The sequence below is a fragment of the Temnothorax nylanderi genome, unplaced genomic scaffold (assembly GCF_030848795.1).
Source record: "Temnothorax nylanderi isolate EJ_2023f unplaced genomic scaffold, tnyl_v1.0 TNYL_tig0469_pilon, whole genome shotgun sequence".
In the NCBI taxonomy this organism is placed as follows: domain Eukaryota; kingdom Metazoa; phylum Arthropoda; class Insecta; order Hymenoptera; family Formicidae; genus Temnothorax; species Temnothorax nylanderi.
In genome coordinates this window covers 40538-61235 of record NW_027249531.1, presented here as the reverse complement: position 1 = coordinate 61235, position 20698 = coordinate 40538, and the positions used below count along the sequence as shown (strand labels likewise).

The window sequence follows — 20698 nt, the reverse complement described above, 5'->3', positions numbered from 1 at the left end:
CATGACCCGTTGTCGCCTCTCTCTCCTAGAGGCTCTCTATTTCCGACCGGTCACATTTTTTTATACCTTCGCGCAGTCCATACTATGGCTGCGTTTCTGTATTCACTGTAAGTACTGACGATGTGACGTCATTGAGCACAGCTGCAAGATCGTTCCGTAATTACTTCTGTTGCTTTTACCGCATATAACGCTGCAATAACGGAACGATATCCGCAGTACTGCGACTGTTGTTATGTATAAGAAAGAAATATAACCTATCTTAACCTATCTTTTTTTTTTTTTTGTTTCGGTGGGAGGAGGAAAAATGCCTCGGCGCATTCCTGACCCCGGCTGTCAGGGTATGTGGGGCTTGCACCCACTAAAAAACCTCTCCCAAAACCCAGGACAAAGGACTAGGATTACGACACACGGGACACACGAGGTATTTCATCACATGCCGCAATAGAGCCCCTCGCACGAAGCGACAGAAAGCACCGTAAGCCTCATACAAAGACACACGGAGGTCGAAATGGGGTGCTCATTCCAAGGGGAAAGAGACAGTCCCCCAGCTTAGTAGTTGGCAAGCCAAGCTACGCAACCGTCTTGGAAATCCCCATGATAGTATCTGTCAGACACATCATTTGAGGAGTTCTTCATTGACCGCGGGGACCGCTTCCCCAAGGAATTCACACCCCCAGGAGTCGTACATGGTCCCAGGACTTGCACGGATTTGACAAACAGAGACCTCCTACCCGGGTAGAGAGGTCTCACGCGAAAACAAGACACGGACTCGCTAAGTCAATAGCGAGCCCGTTAACATTCGGGGAAAACACACATCCCATCACCAAAGCAAAAAAGGACCCGGCACAACGGATCCAACAGACTCTAGCCGAGGCAGAAGGCACACGGCAGGAGTACAACCGCGCCCTTCCCCCAGACTCCCCCCCGAAGGAGAGAGTCCAGGGGGGAGAGCGCGGAAAACATAAATAGGGAGAAGAGCCGCCAAACCACGGAGATCCGCCAGGGGACGACCCACCGAGGTCCACCGCCACAAAAGGCTTCCAGCACCCACTGTTTCCAGTGGGGCAAGAGCCCGAACAGTAGCGAGCGGCAAGCCACGGCCGGCCAACCCCCGGAGGACCCCGCGGCAGAAAGACGACCGCCTCCCCAATAAACAAAAGGGCAGGAAAGCAAGCACATTGCCAACAAGATAGCGAATAAGTCCCCGACGGCCCCCGAGAAGGAAGAGGGACAGGCACCGACCGCCCCCAAGCCACCACCCCCCAGGGATCCGGGAACGTCGCCAACGTATCCCAGAGCCGGCGCGAAGCGGTGGCGGGACGCACTTCCGCTTCTCCCACGATGCATGGTAGACTCCGACTCCAGTCACGCACACAGCGACGCACCGGACCCCAGGGGAGGAAAGCCCGCGACCGACCAGCGCCCGCCCGCCCCAAGAAGAGGGACATCCAGAACAACCAACCAAAATCGCAGATTCACCATATGGTGACGCACACCGCAACTTAAACTCTACTAAAAGTCGCAGAAGAAGATGTCTAACAGAGAGAAGCCTTAAACACAAATCCACCATAACGGTGACGCAAACCGCAAATTAAACCTAATCGGAAAATACGCAAATCATCCTCACGCCCCACCCGCGTCCGCACCGCGGTCAGGGACGTCCATCTGCCTCCTCCGTCCGTCCTCCTCCTTCTTCGTCATCACGCGCTCCGCGAAATCTTAACCTATCTTAGACACGACGTGACACGACGATAGGAGCACCTATTCTAAATATATAAAAAAGAGTCAGTTTTCAGATTTATGAAAATATCGAAATTATTTATTATTATATTAATTATATTAATTTAGTAACCCTTTCGGGCTTTTTCCGTATCTTCGTGACCAGTGATCGGCAAAAACAAATTTCATTATTTATTTTTTAAATGTCAAAGCAATCATTAAGGTGATGCTGGAGCCGTCTGTTTTACCGGCATTTTTTTGTCGAAACGTAGCGTCGTTAATATTTGACAGAATTAAAAATCCTTCTCCAGAATTGCAGTACATACATTAATGATTCAGGGGAACTCCGATTTTATATAGAAAACGAGAAAAAATTACGGAAGTACAGATTTTCTTATCTACTTTTATCCCAATATGGCGTCTCGAGTTGCGGCGAGCTGTCAGCTCGTCACAAGATGTATTTCATATAAGAGATATACCATTGGTACGAACACGAAAACAAGTTCCCCTGAATTGTACAACAATAAAAACATCGATAAACCCCCCAAATCAAGATTTGGAAGCGTAATATAAAAGTATAATTTCGATGTGTATATCGTGCGTATGTGTGCGTGCAATGTAGCGTGCTATCCTTGTCTATATCTTTGTCTATACAAGGACAGATATAGTCGGTGAGCACTTCTTTATCGACGCTGATCGAGTTCGCCTGCGGCTCCAGCATCCCCTTAATAAGCCAAAATACAATATATTAAGTGCCAAAAAATAAAAATTTTTTAAACTTATTTTTATTTACCTAACAATTTGTAAATAATTTCAAAAAAAGATTATTTCTACAAAAATGATTAATGTTTAAAATTATTTTTTAATTTTTAGAAAATTTAATAATAAATCGAGAATTATAACTAATTTTTCAAAAATAAATAATTGAATAAAAATAATTTTTAATTTTCTAAAAAATAATAATAAAAAACAAACATTTTTTAATTTTCCAAAAAATTAGTAATTAAAAAAATATTTTTTAATTTTTCAGAAAATTAACAATTAAATAAAAATAATTTTTATCCTTGACTCTGAAACAAGTTGTCTTGGCAAAAACAAGTATGAACATGAGGTAACTGACAATATTACAATCAGAGATACTGGGCAAGACGAAGGGGACGGATATACGCGATTGGTCAAAACCTGTTAACTTGTTAACGTTTTATGAAAAGTGTGTGTGGCTAGCATTAGAGCCATCGCACACGAAATGCATACCTTAGCATAAGCGTATTACTAGCGCTACTTGTACTTCCGGGCCCAGTCATCTCGGTGGAAAATTGAAAATCTCTTATTAATGTAATCCCTTATAAAAAAATCCAATGTGATCCCCCGAAAAGTGATCCCCGATTCAAAAGTACTTTATTATCAATATTTTTTTAGACCTTTTTGTATATATGTGGTATTGTTGGTGTAGATTTTGCATATTGTAACAAATTTTAAAAATTCCCAAAAATAAATCCAATATGGCGGACTCAAATATTTGCGAATTTTTAAAACTTTATATTTTAACCTTTTTTGTATATATAAGGTTTTTAAAAAAAGCAATAAAAAAACAGAAAAAACATTCAAAGAAAATCGATAATAAACAATTAAACTTTATTTATATTAAAAAATATAATTTTGTGAAAAAAAAACAATAATTCTCAAACTTAAATGTTTGATAAAGTTGGTGTGATTGAAGAAAAGATGTGTTTAATCAACGAAAATTATATATGTTGCTTTATCTAGAGTGAGATCATTTAATTCAGTTATTAAGTTTTTCTAGGTAACCATCAACGTCAAGTTAGAAACGTTAAAAATTATTTATATCAAGAAATATCTGAATAAATAAGAAAAATACGTATATGAACACATAAAATTCACAATTATTTGTTTATAATAATTATTATGATTAAATTATAATTGTTATATTGGGGGGAAGGGGTTGAGGGGGGGGGGTGCGTGAAAGCACGTTTATAGTTTATCTAGTAATTGCAAATTTTCTCAAAAAACACGAATTTTCAGTATGAAAAAATTATTTAGTATAGTTAACGTCATCGTTTCTTTTCTACTGCAACTAATATACTCCTAAAAACGGATACTTTACAAAATTAATAAATGCTAATTTTCTAAAAAAATTAGTAATATATTTTCTAATAATTCTACTAATTGTTCAAATAATTTACTTTTTAAAAACTACTAATTTTTTAAAAAATTAAAAATATTTTTTTCTAAATGAGTAATTTTTTTAAAAATTGACAATTTATTTTATATAATGGCCTAATTTTTAAATTATAAGCAATATATTTCTAATTATTCATTAATTTTTCAGACAGAGTATTATATTTTCAATCAATTAATAATTATTTTAAATTTAGAGCTTAGTATTTTATTAATTACCAATTTTTTGTTAATTAAAATTAAAAACATTCACATTTTTTATTTTTGATTAATTAAAAATAACCGCCGATATCATTACTAAAAACAGAATTTTTGCCGATCACTGTTCGTGACTAACGATTACTGTATATTTCTCGTTGTTGCCTTCCAGGTCCACACCCAGGTAGCAAGACTCGTCATTTTGACGTCAATTGACGTCAAAAGTCTGTCATTTTGACGTCTTTTGACGTCATTTGACGTCAAAATGACGAGTGCTTGCTACCTGGGCAAGGACCAATTCTTCCAAAGGTGCCGCCATAGCCGCCATGTTCTTACTGCGAATGCCTCACCTCGCGAGCCGCAGTAATGAAAGTAGGAAGTGACGACAAAATCTATGACGTCACATGAACACGAGAACGCTTTGACAGCTTACTGCCGCGTATATTGGAACGGATTTACAGTGCTGCCAGTACTGCGAGTGAATAGCGAAACGCAGCCTATATGTCGATGGTTGCAGTATATCCACCATGTTCTGGATCCCTCCGCCGGTATATTGGATATCCGTCGTCTCCTGTCTGAGTCTCAGCAATAAAACTGCGAAGATATCTTTTAGAACATATCCCATTTTTCGGTAATTCTTCAGTTTAGCTACAGCAGCACAAAAAACGATGAATTTAGGCTCATTCGACGCGTTTTTGCACGAAACGAACGAATCTGGCAGAAAAAAGTGTCGCTCTGCCCCGCGACGCGAAATATTAAACGTTAAAGTTGACAGGAATCAGGTTATGATTCCTGTCATACCGACGAGATGCAGCGACTACGACCATGCCCTGCAGCCACATGCGCATGCTCAGTGGTCGCACGCGCATGCTCAGTGGTCGCACGCGCATGCTCAGTGGTCGCACGCGCATGCAAAGTGCGCCAATTTGAAAAAATGTTTATCGCACTTTTTGGAGACACGTTTTTTATGTATATTATTTATGTAATATTGTCTTCTACATCGATATGTTAATGTATCTTTATTAATGTTTATATCGTTATCGCACTGACTACACTTAATTGTATTTGCTAATACTCCATGCTGAATTAAAAAATCTATTAATTCTCTATTAGAATAATTAATCACTTACATATCACTTACAATTAGCTTTCAATGATGAACATAGGTTAGATGACGCGCTTTAAAAGTATTTAACTGTTTAAAGCGCGTCACTGACCTACATAGGTTAGATGACGCGCTTTAAAAGTATTTAAGTGTTTAATGGCGCGTCGGTAGCGACGCTACATAAGGTCTTCCGACGGCCGCCATTTTGGATCCAGTGACTGTGTATTAGTGCACGTCGTACAATAGTTGTTACTGTGTGCGTAGTTCGCCATTCGCGCTGATGGTGTACGCTGAGCGTTGTGGTCGCCATTTTGGATCCAAATAGCTCGAAGTGCAGCGGAAGACCTTATGTAGCGCGCGCCATTTACCGACCTTGATAGGGAAAACCGGCGGCTAGTGTTGCGCGCGCGGGAGCGCGCGAACTTATAAAGAGATATCCCCTGATTTGCAAAAAGCCATAATTAGTCTGCATATTTTGTTTGTCGGTTTTTTCAAAACTGTGAAGATGTCGTTGCAGTGAGAGACCGTGAGGGATTCGACAGCACGCCGAAGATTCATGGCCGGTCCGGACGTCAGAGGGCAATGAAAAACAACGTGATTAATATCTTGGACAGGATTACCACAAGCGCATGAGCCGTCATCAATAATATTTTTCCTAAATAAACTATGGTTTAAATTGTAGTGATTCGCTCTCAGACGGGAGACCGTGACAATTGTGTCGCGTTTGAGACCTAATTTATAATACCACGGTTTTGGCGCATTAACATACACTGTGCAAAAGAAAAGATTTTCTTTATGTTGGGCGCGTCTGAACAAATCATTATGAAATTCCAAAACTAGTTTTTTCCTTTGTTCAATAAGGCCCGGTCTACAATGGATGTTGTAGGTCGTAAGTCGTAAGAATTGGCCAATCACAGTTAATTATTCTTCGACCGCAAGATGAATAATAGACTGTGATTGGTCAATTTCTTACGACTCACGACTTACAACATCCATTGTAGACCGGGCCTAAACAAATCCAAATGGGGGAGCCTAAATGTGGGAGTTTCAATATCTTGGCGTATGGCCTTTCTTGCTAAGTCGTCAGCTATTTCGTTGCCGGTGATGCCTGTATGCGAAGGTATCCAAATGAACTGGATAACTTTACCACGATCCTGAGATGCCATGATTTTTGCTTTAATAAGGGGAATTAGATAATTCGAGCGACATGTAACCGGATTAGAGAGGGCCTCTAAGACGCTTTTTGAATCTGAGACAATAGTGAATCTAGTGTGATTTATATCTAAAGTGAGTAGCACCGCATTGTATATTGCCCACGCCTCCGCCGTGTATACCGAAGCGCGCGGGGGAAGTTTAAACATAAGACCTTGTGTAGCTGAGGCGAGTAGCACGATGATCCCACCCAGCTGACTGTGTCAATTTTTGAGCCATCCGTATATAAAACAATGGAGTCTGTGATGACGGTATTAAAGGCCTGCATGAATAGACATTGAACTGATGACCTGGGGATTTTGTCAATTAACTCGAGGAAGTCTGAGGCTGGGTATATATATAAATTATATATATATATATATATATATATATAATTTATAAATATATATATATATATATATATATATCTTTATGGTTCGATATATGTCGGGACCAACCATAAGCGATGTGTACATACGTATATACGTTGATGTACATCGACATCCTAACTTGTATTCCGGAAGTATTTTCTATATGTATAATCAAAATACAAAGATATATCAAAATTAAGCTTCCTTATATGATTTGTTAATTGTCGGTACCACCCAGATAGCAAAATGTGTTCGTTCTGAGTACATATTGTACTCACGTTTATTAAAAACATGATGGCAAGAATAGACACAGATGCGGGCTCATATGTTGCTCAGAATGCAGACATGTTATGAAATTTATAAAAGTTTACAAAATAGTGACATAATGAACACATAAATGTTCAATGAAATACTGCATATTGTGTGCATATAAAGCTCAAGAAATGACAACAATTTTAAATATTTCATACTTAATAAAATTATTTAAAAACATGTAAATAAATAAGTAAGACGTATCCAACAATTTATCAAAAATTGCTTCGCAGACCTCTGCACTATGTGATACCAGAGGTATCACTTAAGCTGATCTGCAGCAAAGAACATTGTATAATTAGGCTTCTCACAAGCTCGCCTCTTATACTAGCGCGTGATGGTTTTTGATTACGAGAAAGTGACGCGTGGTATAGCCGCGTCGCGGCAGCGTGTGGTACTAGCGCTCGCGGTAATTGTTGTAAAATTATTTCCACCAGGGTCAGCATGTGATTATCATGAGTTGGCTAAGTAACGTAAATATCTGAGCTCATATATTTCCTCATATACATGTTAACTTGTACTCATGATGTGTATCATCACAATATGATCACAAGACATACATCACATTTCGATCAATATCAGAAGATCATGACGTGATGAAATCTGATCATCAGGCATTGTTATCTGGGCACTAAAAAATACATAAAAATCTGATTATAAGCAATATACATAACGTGAAATGCAATATACATGTTCTTGCAATAGCCGTTTACATCGTATTTCGTAGTTAGTTATCGTTTGTACACATTATATAAACTATTATATAAAAAAAGGATCCTTTTCATGCTTAGTAATTTAATAGGACCGCGAGAATTTTAACTATTTCTCTAAGCTATCGATATATAATAATGTAAAAGATTATTGCGAGTTCAGTAAACTCAAAAGTTTCCGTGTGTCACCAATCTTCATCGTAAAATTCTACAATTTTTGCAAAATGATATAAGAAGAAAATCGTGAATTCTACAATAACTTTTACTTTTAATAAACACGTCTTGCATTTCTATTCCGATTATACAATATTTTTTTACTTTCAGAAAATAGTATACACTGATTACAGAAATTATACGCAGAATTACTATTAATACTATTATTTCAAAAATTGTTGCCAGCGACGTATTACACTGTACAACAAAAAGAAGCACAAGAACGAACCTTGCAGCATTTGATAGCTTTTTGGACGCAGAAAACGATCCCGTTTGCCAAATTGCTCTTTCACGTCACAATTTTGAGATATTTGCAGTTAAAGTTGCAAAAATGAGCTATTTTAGTGTATTTTGGCATATTATAACTGCGATATGTGACGCATCGGAGAATTTTAAGCGCAATCAAAATTAAGTATGTTGTTAGGACTTTCAGCCCTTAAAATAAATTTTTTGTGTTGCTTATGGTTAAAAAAATATTAATGATTAACGTAGTGTATATTGCATTAAAGTTGCGACTTACATATAGCTATTAAGGATCTATGAAATATTTTTTAATTAAACCTAAAGAGTTTTGCAGATCGCTGAAAACTAAACTTAATGTCAAAGTTGATAAATTCAAAATGGCAAAGCCAATATGGCAGATATCAAAATTAATATAATGATCGAATTTTTACCTTTAACATCTGATATAATAACTCTTCCATCTTTTAATTTATCTACTTTGACATCAGATTAGTTTTCAACGATCTGAAAAACCTTTTGAATAACATAATTAAAAAATACTTTATCGATCCTTAATAGCTATGTAAGTCGCAACTTTAATGCAACAGACTCTACGTTAATCATTAATATCTTTTTAACCATAACAAAAAAAGTCGTTTTAAGAGCTGACAGTCCTAACAACATACTTAATTTTGATTGTGATTAAACTTTTCCGATTCGTTACATATCGTAGTAATAATATGCCAAAATACACTAAAATAACCCATTTTTTGCAAATTTAACTGCAAATATGTCAAAATTGTAACGTGATAGAGCAATTTGGCAAACGGGATCGTTTTCTGCGTCCAAAAAACTATGGAATGCTGCAAGGGTTCGTTCTTGTGCTTCTTTTTGTTGTACAGTGTAATACGTCGCTGGCAACAATTTTTGAAATAATAGTATTAATAGTAATTCTGCGTATAATTTCTGTAATCAGTGTATACTATTTTCTGAAAGTAAAAAAATATTGTATAATCGGAATAGAAATGCAAGACGTGTTTATTAAAAGTAAAAGTTATTGTAGAATTCACGATTTTCTTCTTATATCATTTTGCAAAAATTGTAGAATTTTACGATGAAGATTGGTGACACACGGAAACTTTTGAGTTTACTGAACTCGCAATAATCTTTTACATTATTATATATCGATAGCTTAGAGAAATAGTTAAAATTCTCGCGGTCCTATTAAATTACTAAGCATGAAAAGCATCCTTTTTTTATATAATAGTTTATATAATGTGTACAAACGATAACTAACTACGAAATACGATGTAAACGGCTATTGCAAGAACATGTATATTGCATTTCACGTTATGTATATTGCTTATTGTACGATTTGTATTATCGACAGGACGATCTATGTTGTATTTAGTCCCAGTATCTTCACCGTCTCGCGCTACCCCCATCCACGAATTTAGTGTTTGCCAGGCTCTCGTACCGACTAGACGTTCCGTTGACTGCTCGAAGAAATAAAGTGACTAATAAGTTACTTGGAGAGTTATTCTTCCTATCAGCGTTCCATTTCCTCACGATAAACAAGGAAATAACATATGGTCCTTCGAGCCGGATGTACAAGTTACGTACTCCGGTAAATCTGGAGCACGAAGTTACTCCATTTTTCCATCGGCAGTTTCCGAGGAGCAAGTCATAAGAGCACGGTAACGTCGAGAGCCTAACTAATCGTATATTAGTTGCAAACATCTACACATTGAGAATCATCTCAACTCATCCCATCACACGAACGAGCAATCAGCATAATTATTGGATGAGAAGCGAGGACTGGACTCAGCTATAATACACGTCGCAGCCCTCGCGCACGGAATTTCGTGAACGTTACGGCCAAGGACGAACGCACGAACAACAAACAGTATATAAGAACTCTAAATAAGAAATCGCTCAGATGAGTGGCTACATCCTCGAATTCCAAATTCCTAAATTTGATTCGGGTCAATATATTATACATTATTTATTCTTATTTATTCTTTCATTAATTTATACATGACAAATCATGACTACGGCTAGTACGGCTATTGATACACGCGAGCTTGTGACTCGTAGAGCGCAATTAAAAGCAAAAACCACTCGATTGGAATCATATCTTAGCAAATTGTCCGATCAACCAGACATAAAAGAGCTGGAAACACGTTTAGAAAAATACGAATCGGTGTTCAGTGAATTTGACACTGTGCAATCGAAAATTGAAATCTTGCAACCATCTAACGATCATGAAGATGAACGCGAAGCATTCGAAACTCAATATTTCCGGGTGATCTCCAAAATTAAACGTTTAATTGAGCGTGATGTAATTACTTCTGTAAATTCAGGTAATTCATCGCCCGTTAACTTCCCCGCAAATATGACTGTGTCTCAAGTTAAGTTACCAGTCATTGATATACCAAAATTTTCTGGAGATTACTCTGAGTGGTTACCTTTCCACGATGCTTTCTCTTCCTTGGTTCATAACAATCATGCTTTAAATAGTATACAGAAATTTCAATATCTGCGTTCCGCATTAATGGGAAGTGCATTAAAATCTATTGAATTTATTACGGTCGCGTCGGATAACTATGATCTCGCGTGGTCAACGATTGAAGAGCGTTTTAAAAATCCTCGAATGCTAATTCAGAGCCAAGTAAATACTTTGTTAAATCTTCCTACTGTAGCAAATAACTCTTATGAATCGCTCAGATTATTACTCGACAATTTTAACAGCAGTTTCGAATCATTGAGAAGGCTGAAGGTTCCGGTGGATTCCTGGAATGCTATCGTAATACCTATTATTTTATCTAGAGTTGATTATGCTACTAGACGCGAATGGGAAAATTCATTGTATTCCAATGAAATGCCCGAAATCCAGGATCTACGGGAATTCTTGAAGCATCGCTGCCGATCGTTGGAAAATCTACAAACGCATAAAGTAAGCGAAAAAACGCTAATTAATAATAAATTCAAACCGCAAGTATGCAGGTCGAATATAAAATCAGTAAATATTGCCATAAATGCGCAATGTTCCGTATGCAAAGAAGCGCATTCCATTTACGTATGTCCTACATTATTAACTTTGCAAGGAAAAGAACGTTGCGACAAAGTCAAGGAACTTAAATTATGTACTAACTGTCTTCGAGAAAATCATAAGACAAGTCAATGTCGTAGCGGTCCTTGTAAACATTGTAAGAAACGACATCATAGCATTCTTCATTATTCGAATATAGAAGATCACGATAAACACACATCTAACGTGAATGGAATGTGCTCAGCAGTCACCTTTAGTACGAATTGCTGTTACCAACAACAACGTGTTGGTGCTCAGGTTCTATTGTCTACATTTATAGTTTATATCTATGATCGAAATAACATAACACATGAATGTCGGGGCCTTCTTGATGTGGGTTCTCAGTCTAACTTTATTTCAAAACGAATGTTTGAAAAACTTGGTCTAAAATCAGACTCTACAAATATCGCTATATCAGGCATTAATCAGGCGGTGAATGCAGTTACTCGATCAGTAGATATCCGCATTAAGTCGAGATTTAACTCATTTTCTGCCAGAATTAATTGCTTGATTTTGCCAAAAATCACGCAAAATTTGCCTGTCGCGGCCTTCTCGATGTCTAGCATATCAGTGCCTGATAATTTAAATCTAGCAGATCCATCCTTTTGCTTGTCGGGGCCGATTGATTTATTACTCGGTGCAGAACTTTTCTGGAAATTATTGTGTGTGGGTCAAATCCAAACAGGACCTAACAACCTTATTTTTCAGAAAACCTTGTTGGGATGGGTAGCCGGAGGAGCTGTAAATAATATAGTTCGCTCTGTGGCAGGCGCTTATTGTACCATTTCTCTTGAGGAACAATTGTCAAGGTTCTGGGAGATTGAAGAACCGAATATAGTTAGTCAAGTATCACAAGATGTCGAGTGTGAACAATTTTTCCAGAATACTACTACTCGAGATGCGAGTGGTAGGTTTTGTGTGCAATTACCGTTTAAACCGGGTATCGAATTAGGATCTTCAAAACAGATCGCAATTAAGCGTTTTTATGCATTAGAAAGAAGGCTTGATCGGGATCCTTCTATTAAAAAGAGATACATTGAATTCATGCGGGAATATGAAGCATTGGGGCATATGGAGCCTATTCCTGATGAACCCAGATAGCAAAATGTGTTTGTTCTGAGTACATATTGTACTCACGTTTATTAAAAACATGATGGCAAAAATAGACACAGATGCGGGCTCATATGTTGCTCAGAATGCAGACATGTTATGAAATCTATAAAAGTTTACAAAATAGTGACATAATGAACACATAAATGTTCAATGAAATACTGCATATTGTGTGCATATAAAGCTCAAGAAACGACAACAATTTTAAATATTTCATGCTTAATAAAATTATTTAAAAATATGTAAATAAATAAGTCAGACGTATCCAACAATTTATCAAAAATTGCTTCGCAGATCTCTGCATTATGTGATACCAGAGGTATCACTTAAGCTGATCTGCAGCAAAGAACATTGTAATTAGGCTTCTCACAAGCTCGCCTCTTATACTAGCGCGTGATGATTTTTGATTACGAGAAAGTGACGCGTGGTATAGCCGCGTCGCGGCAGCGTGCGGTACTAGCGCTCGCGGTAATTGTTGTAAAATTATTTCCACCAGGGTCAGCATGTGATTATCATGAGTGGGCTAAGTAACGTCAATATCTGAGCTCATATATTTCCTCATATACATGTTAACTTGTACTCATGATGTGTATCATCACAATATGATCACAAGACATACATCACATTTCGGTCAATATCAGAAGATCATGACGTGATGAAATCTGATCATCAGGCATTGCTATCTGGGAAGATTTATCTGATACTGGCGATGAGTTTTACCTTCCTCATCATGCGGTTTTACGCGAGGATAGTTTAACAACAAAGTTACGCGTAGTATTTAACGGGTCAATGAAAAGTAGTAATCAAGTTAGTCTTAACGACGCTCTGATGGCGGGTCCTCCGTTGCAACAAGATCTAGTTATCGTATTAAAAAGATTCAGATGTCATCCATACGTTATTTGTGCAGACATTAAACAAATGTATCGGCAAATTAAATTAGCTCCTCAACATCGTAAGTTTCACAAAATAGTATGGAGAGAGGCTTCTGAATTAAAACTTAAATTTAAAAGACTAACTACAGTAACTTACGGTATTACCTCCGCACCATTTCTTGCGATTAATTGTGTACAAGAGACAGCAAAGAAAGATGGGAAAAAATATCCAAAGGCTCAAGCCGCGATATTAGAAGATTTCTATGTGGATGACCTGCTTACGGGTGCTGATACGGTTGAGAAAACTATTGAATTAGCAAGGCAGATTAAAGAAATTCTGGCGGGGGGAGGCTTCCATTTGCATAAATGGGCTTCAAATAACCCAGATATAATATCAGAGATCAATACAAACGACACGTCAGCTTCTGAAATAAATTTAGATAAACAAGAAACAAAGGTATTAGGCATTTGGTGGAATCACGAGTCAGATACTATTAAATTTATTATCAATTTTAATTGCAAAAATGCTAAAGTTACTAAAAGAACAATATTGTCTACTATAGCTCAATTTTTTGATCCTTTGGGATTAGTTGCTCCTGTATCAGTTTTAGTAAAAATTATATTGCAAAAATTGTGGTCTTTAAAATTAACGTGGGACGAAACGGTACCACAAACTGTACATAAACAATGGTTGCAACTTACTGAACAAATCTTTCTACTTAACAATTTAGAGGTACCTAGGAAAGTTATTGGCTATAGGCAAGAAATAGAAATACATGCATTCTGTGATGCTTCGCAATCTGCTTACGGCGCGTGTATATATATAAAGAGCATTGATAATTCGGGTAAATTAAACGTAGAATTGCTTTGTGCTAAATCTCGAGTAGCTCCACTAAAATCTATATCTCTACCGCGTTTAGAATTGTGTGGCGCTTTATTAGCAGCTGAAGAATTAGACAAGACAAGTCAACTTAACATCAATGTCACAAGAAAATTTTGTTGGACTGATTCAGAGATAGTTTTAGCATGGATTTCTAAAGAGGCTAACACGTGGAAAACATTTGTAAGCAACAGAGTCGCGCAAATTCAATCTTTAACGGAAATTAAAGACTGGCATCATGTTTCCAGTCATGATAACCCTGCTGATGTAGTTTCGCGTGGTCTCCTGCCTGAAAAATTAATTGAGTCGAAAATTTGGTGGAAGGTTCCAGATTGGCTTTCGTCTAATGCTTACCCGTGTAGAAAGGCTGAAACCGTTGTTGATGATCAAGCTCTAGAAACGCGGAGGATATTCGTTGCCGTTAATACCAATGAAAAGGTTGAATTATTATATAAATTCTCGAGTTATAATAAGCTCCAGCGAGTCATGGCATTTTGTTTGCGTTTTATACATAATCTTAAGAGCCCGACAGTTAAAGATACTGGAAAATTAACAACTGCAGAGCTGCAGAAAGCAACTATTAAAATTATAAAATTAATTCAACGCGAAGAATTCCTTCCTGAAATGGAAAATCTGTCTAGGCAGCAATCGGTGGATAAGGCTAGCAAATTGTTGTCATTAAATCCATTTGTCGATGCAGATGGTGTTGTTCGTGTCGGGGGAAGGTTGCGAGAGGCAAGTCTCGCGTTTGACACTAAGCACCCAATAGTATTGCCACCCCGACATCATGTAACAAAACTGATAATAGAGCATGAACATATTCGGCAGTTGCATGCAGGTGTGCAATTAACGTTAGCTTCACTACGGTTGCGATTTTGGCCTTTGAATGGGAAAAGTTCCGTTAGAGGCGTTATTCGAAAATGCGTTAAATGTTTTAGAGCGAATCCGACTCCCATAGAGCAATTTATGGGTAACTTGCCATTGAGTCGAACTGAGCCTGCACGCCCATTCTTGCGATGTGGTGTCGATTATGGCGGACCGATTTTGATAAAGGAGGGTCCTGGTCGTGGAAAGCGTACGATAAAATCATATATTGCGTTGTTCGTTTGTTTCGTTACTAAAGCGCTTCATATAGAATTAGTTTACGATTGCACCGCGGAAACGTTTCTCCATGCTCTAAAGCGATTTATATCAAGGCGAGGAAAGCCGAGTGACATATACTCGGATAATGGCACAAACTTTGTTGGTGCAAATAAAGAATTGAAAGAATTAAGAAATTTACTGCGTTCACAACAATTTGAGAATAAAGTTGTGTCTGAATTGTCTGTTGATCGGATAGACTGGCATTTTATTCCTCCGAGTGCGCCTCATTTTGGAGGTATTTGGGAGGCTGGTATAAAATCGACTAAATACCACTTAAAGCGAATAGTAGGAAATGCGTTATTAACGTATGAAGAGATGTATACTGTATTGACCCAAATTGAATCATGTCTTAATTCTCGTCCTATTACCGCAATCTCCAGTGATCCAAATGATCCTTGTGCCTTAACACCAGGTCATTTCCTTATTGGCAGTCCTCTCCAAGCTTTGCCTGAGCCAAATCTCACAGAAATTAATGAGCATAGACTTTCTCGATGGCAAAGAGTTCAAACAATGGTCCAACATTTTTGGAAGAGATGGTCGACTGAATATTTGACGCAGCTGCACCAAAGGACAAAGTGGAGGACGATAAAATCTTCCTCCTCTCTTACTGGGCGAATCGTGGTATTGAGGGAGGACAACACTCCACCCTTGTGTTGGAAGCTGGCAAGAATCATTGATGTTCACCCTGGAAAGGATCAACTGGTTCGAGTTCTTACATTGAAGACAAAGAACGGGATCATCAAGAGGCCCATCAGCAAAATCAGCCTGCTACCGCAGGACTGAACCTCATGTACCATTGAAAAAGAATGTATTTTCCCTTCTGCATTTGTAAAATTGACTCATGATTGACTATAGTCAAAGATCTGTAAATTCTATAATTTATCTCTATATCCAATTTATATATTCACGTTAAATCTAATTTATTGTATCAGTCAACGGAGAAGCATCCTTTAGAATTTTAGTTTGTTCGCATTATTTGAATTGTATAAAGTCACCCCATATTATTATATTTGTAATTTGATTCTAATTGAAATTAAGATTTCAATGGCGGGCGGTATGTACGATTTGTATTATCGACAGGACGATCTATGTTGTATTTAGTCCCAGTATCTTCACCGTCTCGCGCTACCCCCATCCACGAATTTAGTGTTTGCCAGGCTCTCGTACCGACTAGACGTTCCGTTGACTGCTCGAAGAAATAAAGTGACTAATAAGTTACTTGGAGAGTTATTCTTCCTATCAGCGTTCCATTTCCTCACGATAAACAAGGAAATAACACTTATAATCAGATTTTTATGTATTTTTCAGTGGTACCGACAATTAATAAATCATATAAGAAAGCTTAATTTTGATATATCTTTGTATTTTGATTATACATATAGAAAATACTTCCGGAATACAAGTTAGGATGTCGATGTACATCAACGTATATACGTATGTACACATCGCTTATGGTTGGTCCCGACATATATCGAACTATAAAGATATATATATATATATATATATATATATATATATACACGAAAATGTCATTTTACTTAGAATATTTATTTTTTGTTACAGCCTGAAACGTTAAGCTCGTTGGTGCGGGCGGTATATAACGCGATGCGAGGGAGAGGTAGAGGCAGAGGCAGAGGCAGAGGCAGAGGCAGAGGCAGAGGCAGAGGCAGAGGCAGAGGCAGAGGAAGAGGTAGAGGTAGAGGCAGAGGCTGCGTTCGGGGAGCGCGCTATTAGCGCTATTGCATCGTTCTATCTTTATCGCTCATCAGGTGTAAAACAAGGATAGAATAAACAAATAGCGCTAATAGCGCGCTCCCCGAATCCAGCCAGAGGCGGAGAATAAACGTGACGCGAGTAACGTCCCAACGCAAGAAGGAACGAACGCAACATGTGATATCGCCAAGGACATCCTAACGCGAAGAATAAGGCGCCGGGGCGCTCGACATAACGCGAAATACTAAACTAACGCGAGGAAATATGCGGAATTACCGCGAGCAATACTGTAACTAAAAAAATTACCGATTTATCCTAACGCAGGAAACTGAGAGTAACGCAAGTGATTCTGATCGAACGCAACACACGCGATCGTCAGCGATCGTCCAACGCGAAAAATGATGCACCGAGACACTCGGCATCACGCGAAATACTCGAATTAACGCGAGAAAATTACGGAATTATCGCGGGTAATAACGAGACGCAATATTAGGTCGACGCGAATGGCATCTCAAGGCGAACAACATCCTAACGCGAATAATACCTCAACGCAGCCGATATCGCGAGGATAATCTAAAGGTCCGAACGCGAATTGCAAGTACGCAATCAAACCAACGCGAATAACCGTCTGATGCAATTAATATCGCGTGCGGAATCTAAGATTCGACCGGGCGAAATACTACGCACAACGAGACACGCGGTCGTGAACGCGAAGGGCGCGAGAAATGGCGTATTCGCGACATCGGACGTCGTCATTGCCGCGCCTACCACGATCTCCAGGAGTTCGTAGACTTCGACCGCGATCCCACGGCCACGAGACCATTCCGGTGCCCCAACCTCACCGTTCTTCTGCTCTCCCTCGAAAGCTTCTCGCCGTCGCCCAAGGGTCGGGAGAATCGCCAAGAGAATCGTCCCGATATTCGCCAAGAAAATCAACTGTATTTCGCGACTGACTATTTCACGCGTGTTTCGGCTGTCGAGGACGATCCAGGAGTGCTCTGGAGTGCTCCCGAAATTTCGCTCGATGGCGGAATCGATAGCGCACCCCACCCCGGGCGTACGCGGCCCCGCGACGTTGGAGCGCGGACCAATGAGGGGTGAGCTCGCAGGCTCGCGGCGGATTCGTGCGTAGGGCCGTGAATTACGGCTTTCCGCAGGGCGCTAAACGGCCCTTCGCTCGCGCGGCAAACGGGGACCGCTTTTGGCAAACGGCGGACGGGACGTGTCTGCCTCCGCGTTCCTCCTTTTCGGTTCGGGAATGGTGGCCATCCATCCCGGAATCCGGTCAGCAGTGTGAGGAGGGCAGGTGAGCTGATTTAGCCCCGGCTCCCCGGGGCCCTGCCATTATGGGTCCGCCTGCCGCTGGGTCACGCGCCGCGCGCGTGTTTTCCTGCGCTCCGTCGCTCTCGGCGGTCCGCGAGTCGCTTTGATCTGCTTTCCGTCGTCCGATCTCTCGCCTTTATCCTTTTCGTCGACTCCGCTTCCGCTTCCTCTGTATCCTCTCAGGAAACTCCGGGTCTCGGCTCGGTGAGGCGCCACGCAATAATACAAAATATAACAAAAAGGATCAGAATATCGTAACGCAATTATAATATGCCCCTGGAGATCTCGCATCGATTCGTTGAACCGTCCTCGGGCGTGAAAAGGGTCGCGAAACCCGCGCCTTGTGACGGCGGCGGGGCGCTGCAACGATGCAGCGAAACTGCAACGTCACAATACATATAATATATTTTATTTATGCGTAGCTGTTCCTGACTCCTAAAAATCCTTTTCTTCCTAAATTAATAAAAATAGTAATCTAAAAATCGGGATTTCTATATATTATATACGTTAACAAATTTTAATTTTTATGTTAATAAATATTTCATTTTATTTACAATTTTTATATTTATAAATTATATATATATATATATATATAATTTATAAATATTTATAAATGTAACGTAGCGCATCGTCGATTTGCCAACTCGAGATTTGGCACTCGGCGAGACACCGTACGCGATACTCGAAATGCGTGGCATCGTGGCAACGTCGCATAGCCGAGCGCGGCCGCCGCGGCCAGCAGATCCCCTCCAGCTGGCTAGTTCGGACACGAACCATTAGCACGGACGCAAACCATGTGCGGTTACCGAGCGAAACGTAGTTTATGCGCACTTTCTCAGGTGGCGCATCGGAACACGCAACACACAAAAATTGACGAAAAATGCCGGGATGGCCTCTCTCAGGTTTCTCTCTGGCCTTGTTTTGTATGATCTCTAATCGGTGAAACTTAGGACTGTCTTTGAGGGCAAAAATATGATAGGCGTACTCTATCGAGCCACGTAGCACAGCACGATAAATGTTTAGGAGAAGTTGAGGGTGAGATCCCCACCAGACATCCCTCAACGCTGAGATAACGTCAGCAATTTTTCTGGCTTTATTGATGACCGAGTCTATATGCAAATTTCCCGTGAGTTTAGGGTCAAGGGTGACCCCTAAGAATTGGACAGAGTCGAAAGGAGAAATAGAGTCAGAATCAATTCGTATCGTGAACTCTTCAGGGTTGTGAACTTTCTTAGAGAAAAATAGCATAAGCTGAGTTTTAGAGGAAGAAATTTCTAAACCTCGATTGCGAAGATAGGTTTTGATGTTATTGAGAGTGATTTCAAGCCACCGGATGGCTTTTCTGATCTTTTTGGCAGAGGCGAAAATGACGATGTCATCTGCAAACTGTAAAATTTTTACTTGATGGTGTAATTGAGCGGCTATATCTTTTAGGTAGAAATTGAAAAAGAAAGGGCTAAGAACCGATCCCTGGGGTGTACCCTTACGGGAAATTCGAGAAGGGGTAAGCTTTCCATGTATAACAAACTGTACAACTCTTTCGGCGATGAGGTTCTGGACAAACTGGCAGGTTTTGCCCGGAAATCCTGCTTGCATCAAGTCTTCTACAAGTATGCTAGGGATGACGTTATCAAAGGTCGATTTAATGTCTGTAAAGAGTGCCACGGTTGTTTTTCCAAGGAAATTGTTGTTATGGATTTCGTATGTGAGTATGGATTGTCTGAGCAGGAACGAAACTTGCGGAATCCGAATTGATGCTCTGGGATCAGGGGATCGATCATGTATCTTTTCCCCTAGGACGGAACGTGAAAAGTGAAAAGTTTATCTCTTTCTATTCAACACCAATAGAAAGAGATAGTTACATGAAACTTTTCACTTTTCACGTTTCCGCTCTAGGGAAAAAGTTACATGATCGCTACCCAGGCACGAAGTGCCTGATTCTGCACACCAGTGAATGCGGTTGAGAAGCATCTTTTCCAGTAGTTTAAGTATACAAGAGGTTAGAGCAATAGGACGGACCCCTTTACTGTGAGGCTTATGAGACCAATGTTCTGGAAAGACGCCTTCCGAAAAAATGTTGTTGAGAATCCTGAGAAGCAGTTTTTAAGCGACAATGGGAGGGATTTGAGAATTTTGTAGTCGAAGCGGTCAATACCTGGGTTGGAGCTGCCTCGAGAGGAGTTTAAGGCATGGTGGAATTCGCTGTATTGGAGAGGGTTGTCAATCCATTTAAGCGGGCTATTATTGTCATTGGGATTATTGTCGATCAGATTTTTTCGCTCCTCCGAGCAAGCAAGAGGACAGATGTTTGCAACTGCTGCTTCGA

The 20698-nt window shown here is 39.5% G+C and overlaps 1 protein-coding gene and 1 long non-coding RNA gene across 2 annotated transcripts; both read left to right on the top strand.

The window, feature by feature from the left end:
* Positions 1-42: 42 nt before the first annotated feature.
* LOC139783116 (uncharacterized) lies at positions 43-3235 on the top strand. Its single transcript, XR_011721129.1, has 2 exons — positions 43-107; positions 297-3235. It is a non-coding gene; the product is annotated as an uncharacterized lncRNA (long non-coding RNA).
* A 7052-nt stretch (positions 3236-10287) lies between these two features.
* On the top strand, positions 10288-16119 carry LOC139783104 (uncharacterized). Its single transcript, XM_071722229.1, has 2 exons — positions 10288-10603; positions 14234-16119. The coding sequence occupies exons 1-2, from the start codon at positions 10288-10290 to the stop codon at positions 16117-16119; spliced, it is 2202 nt and encodes a 733-aa protein (XP_071578330.1).
* Positions 16120-20698: the final 4579 nt, after the last annotated feature.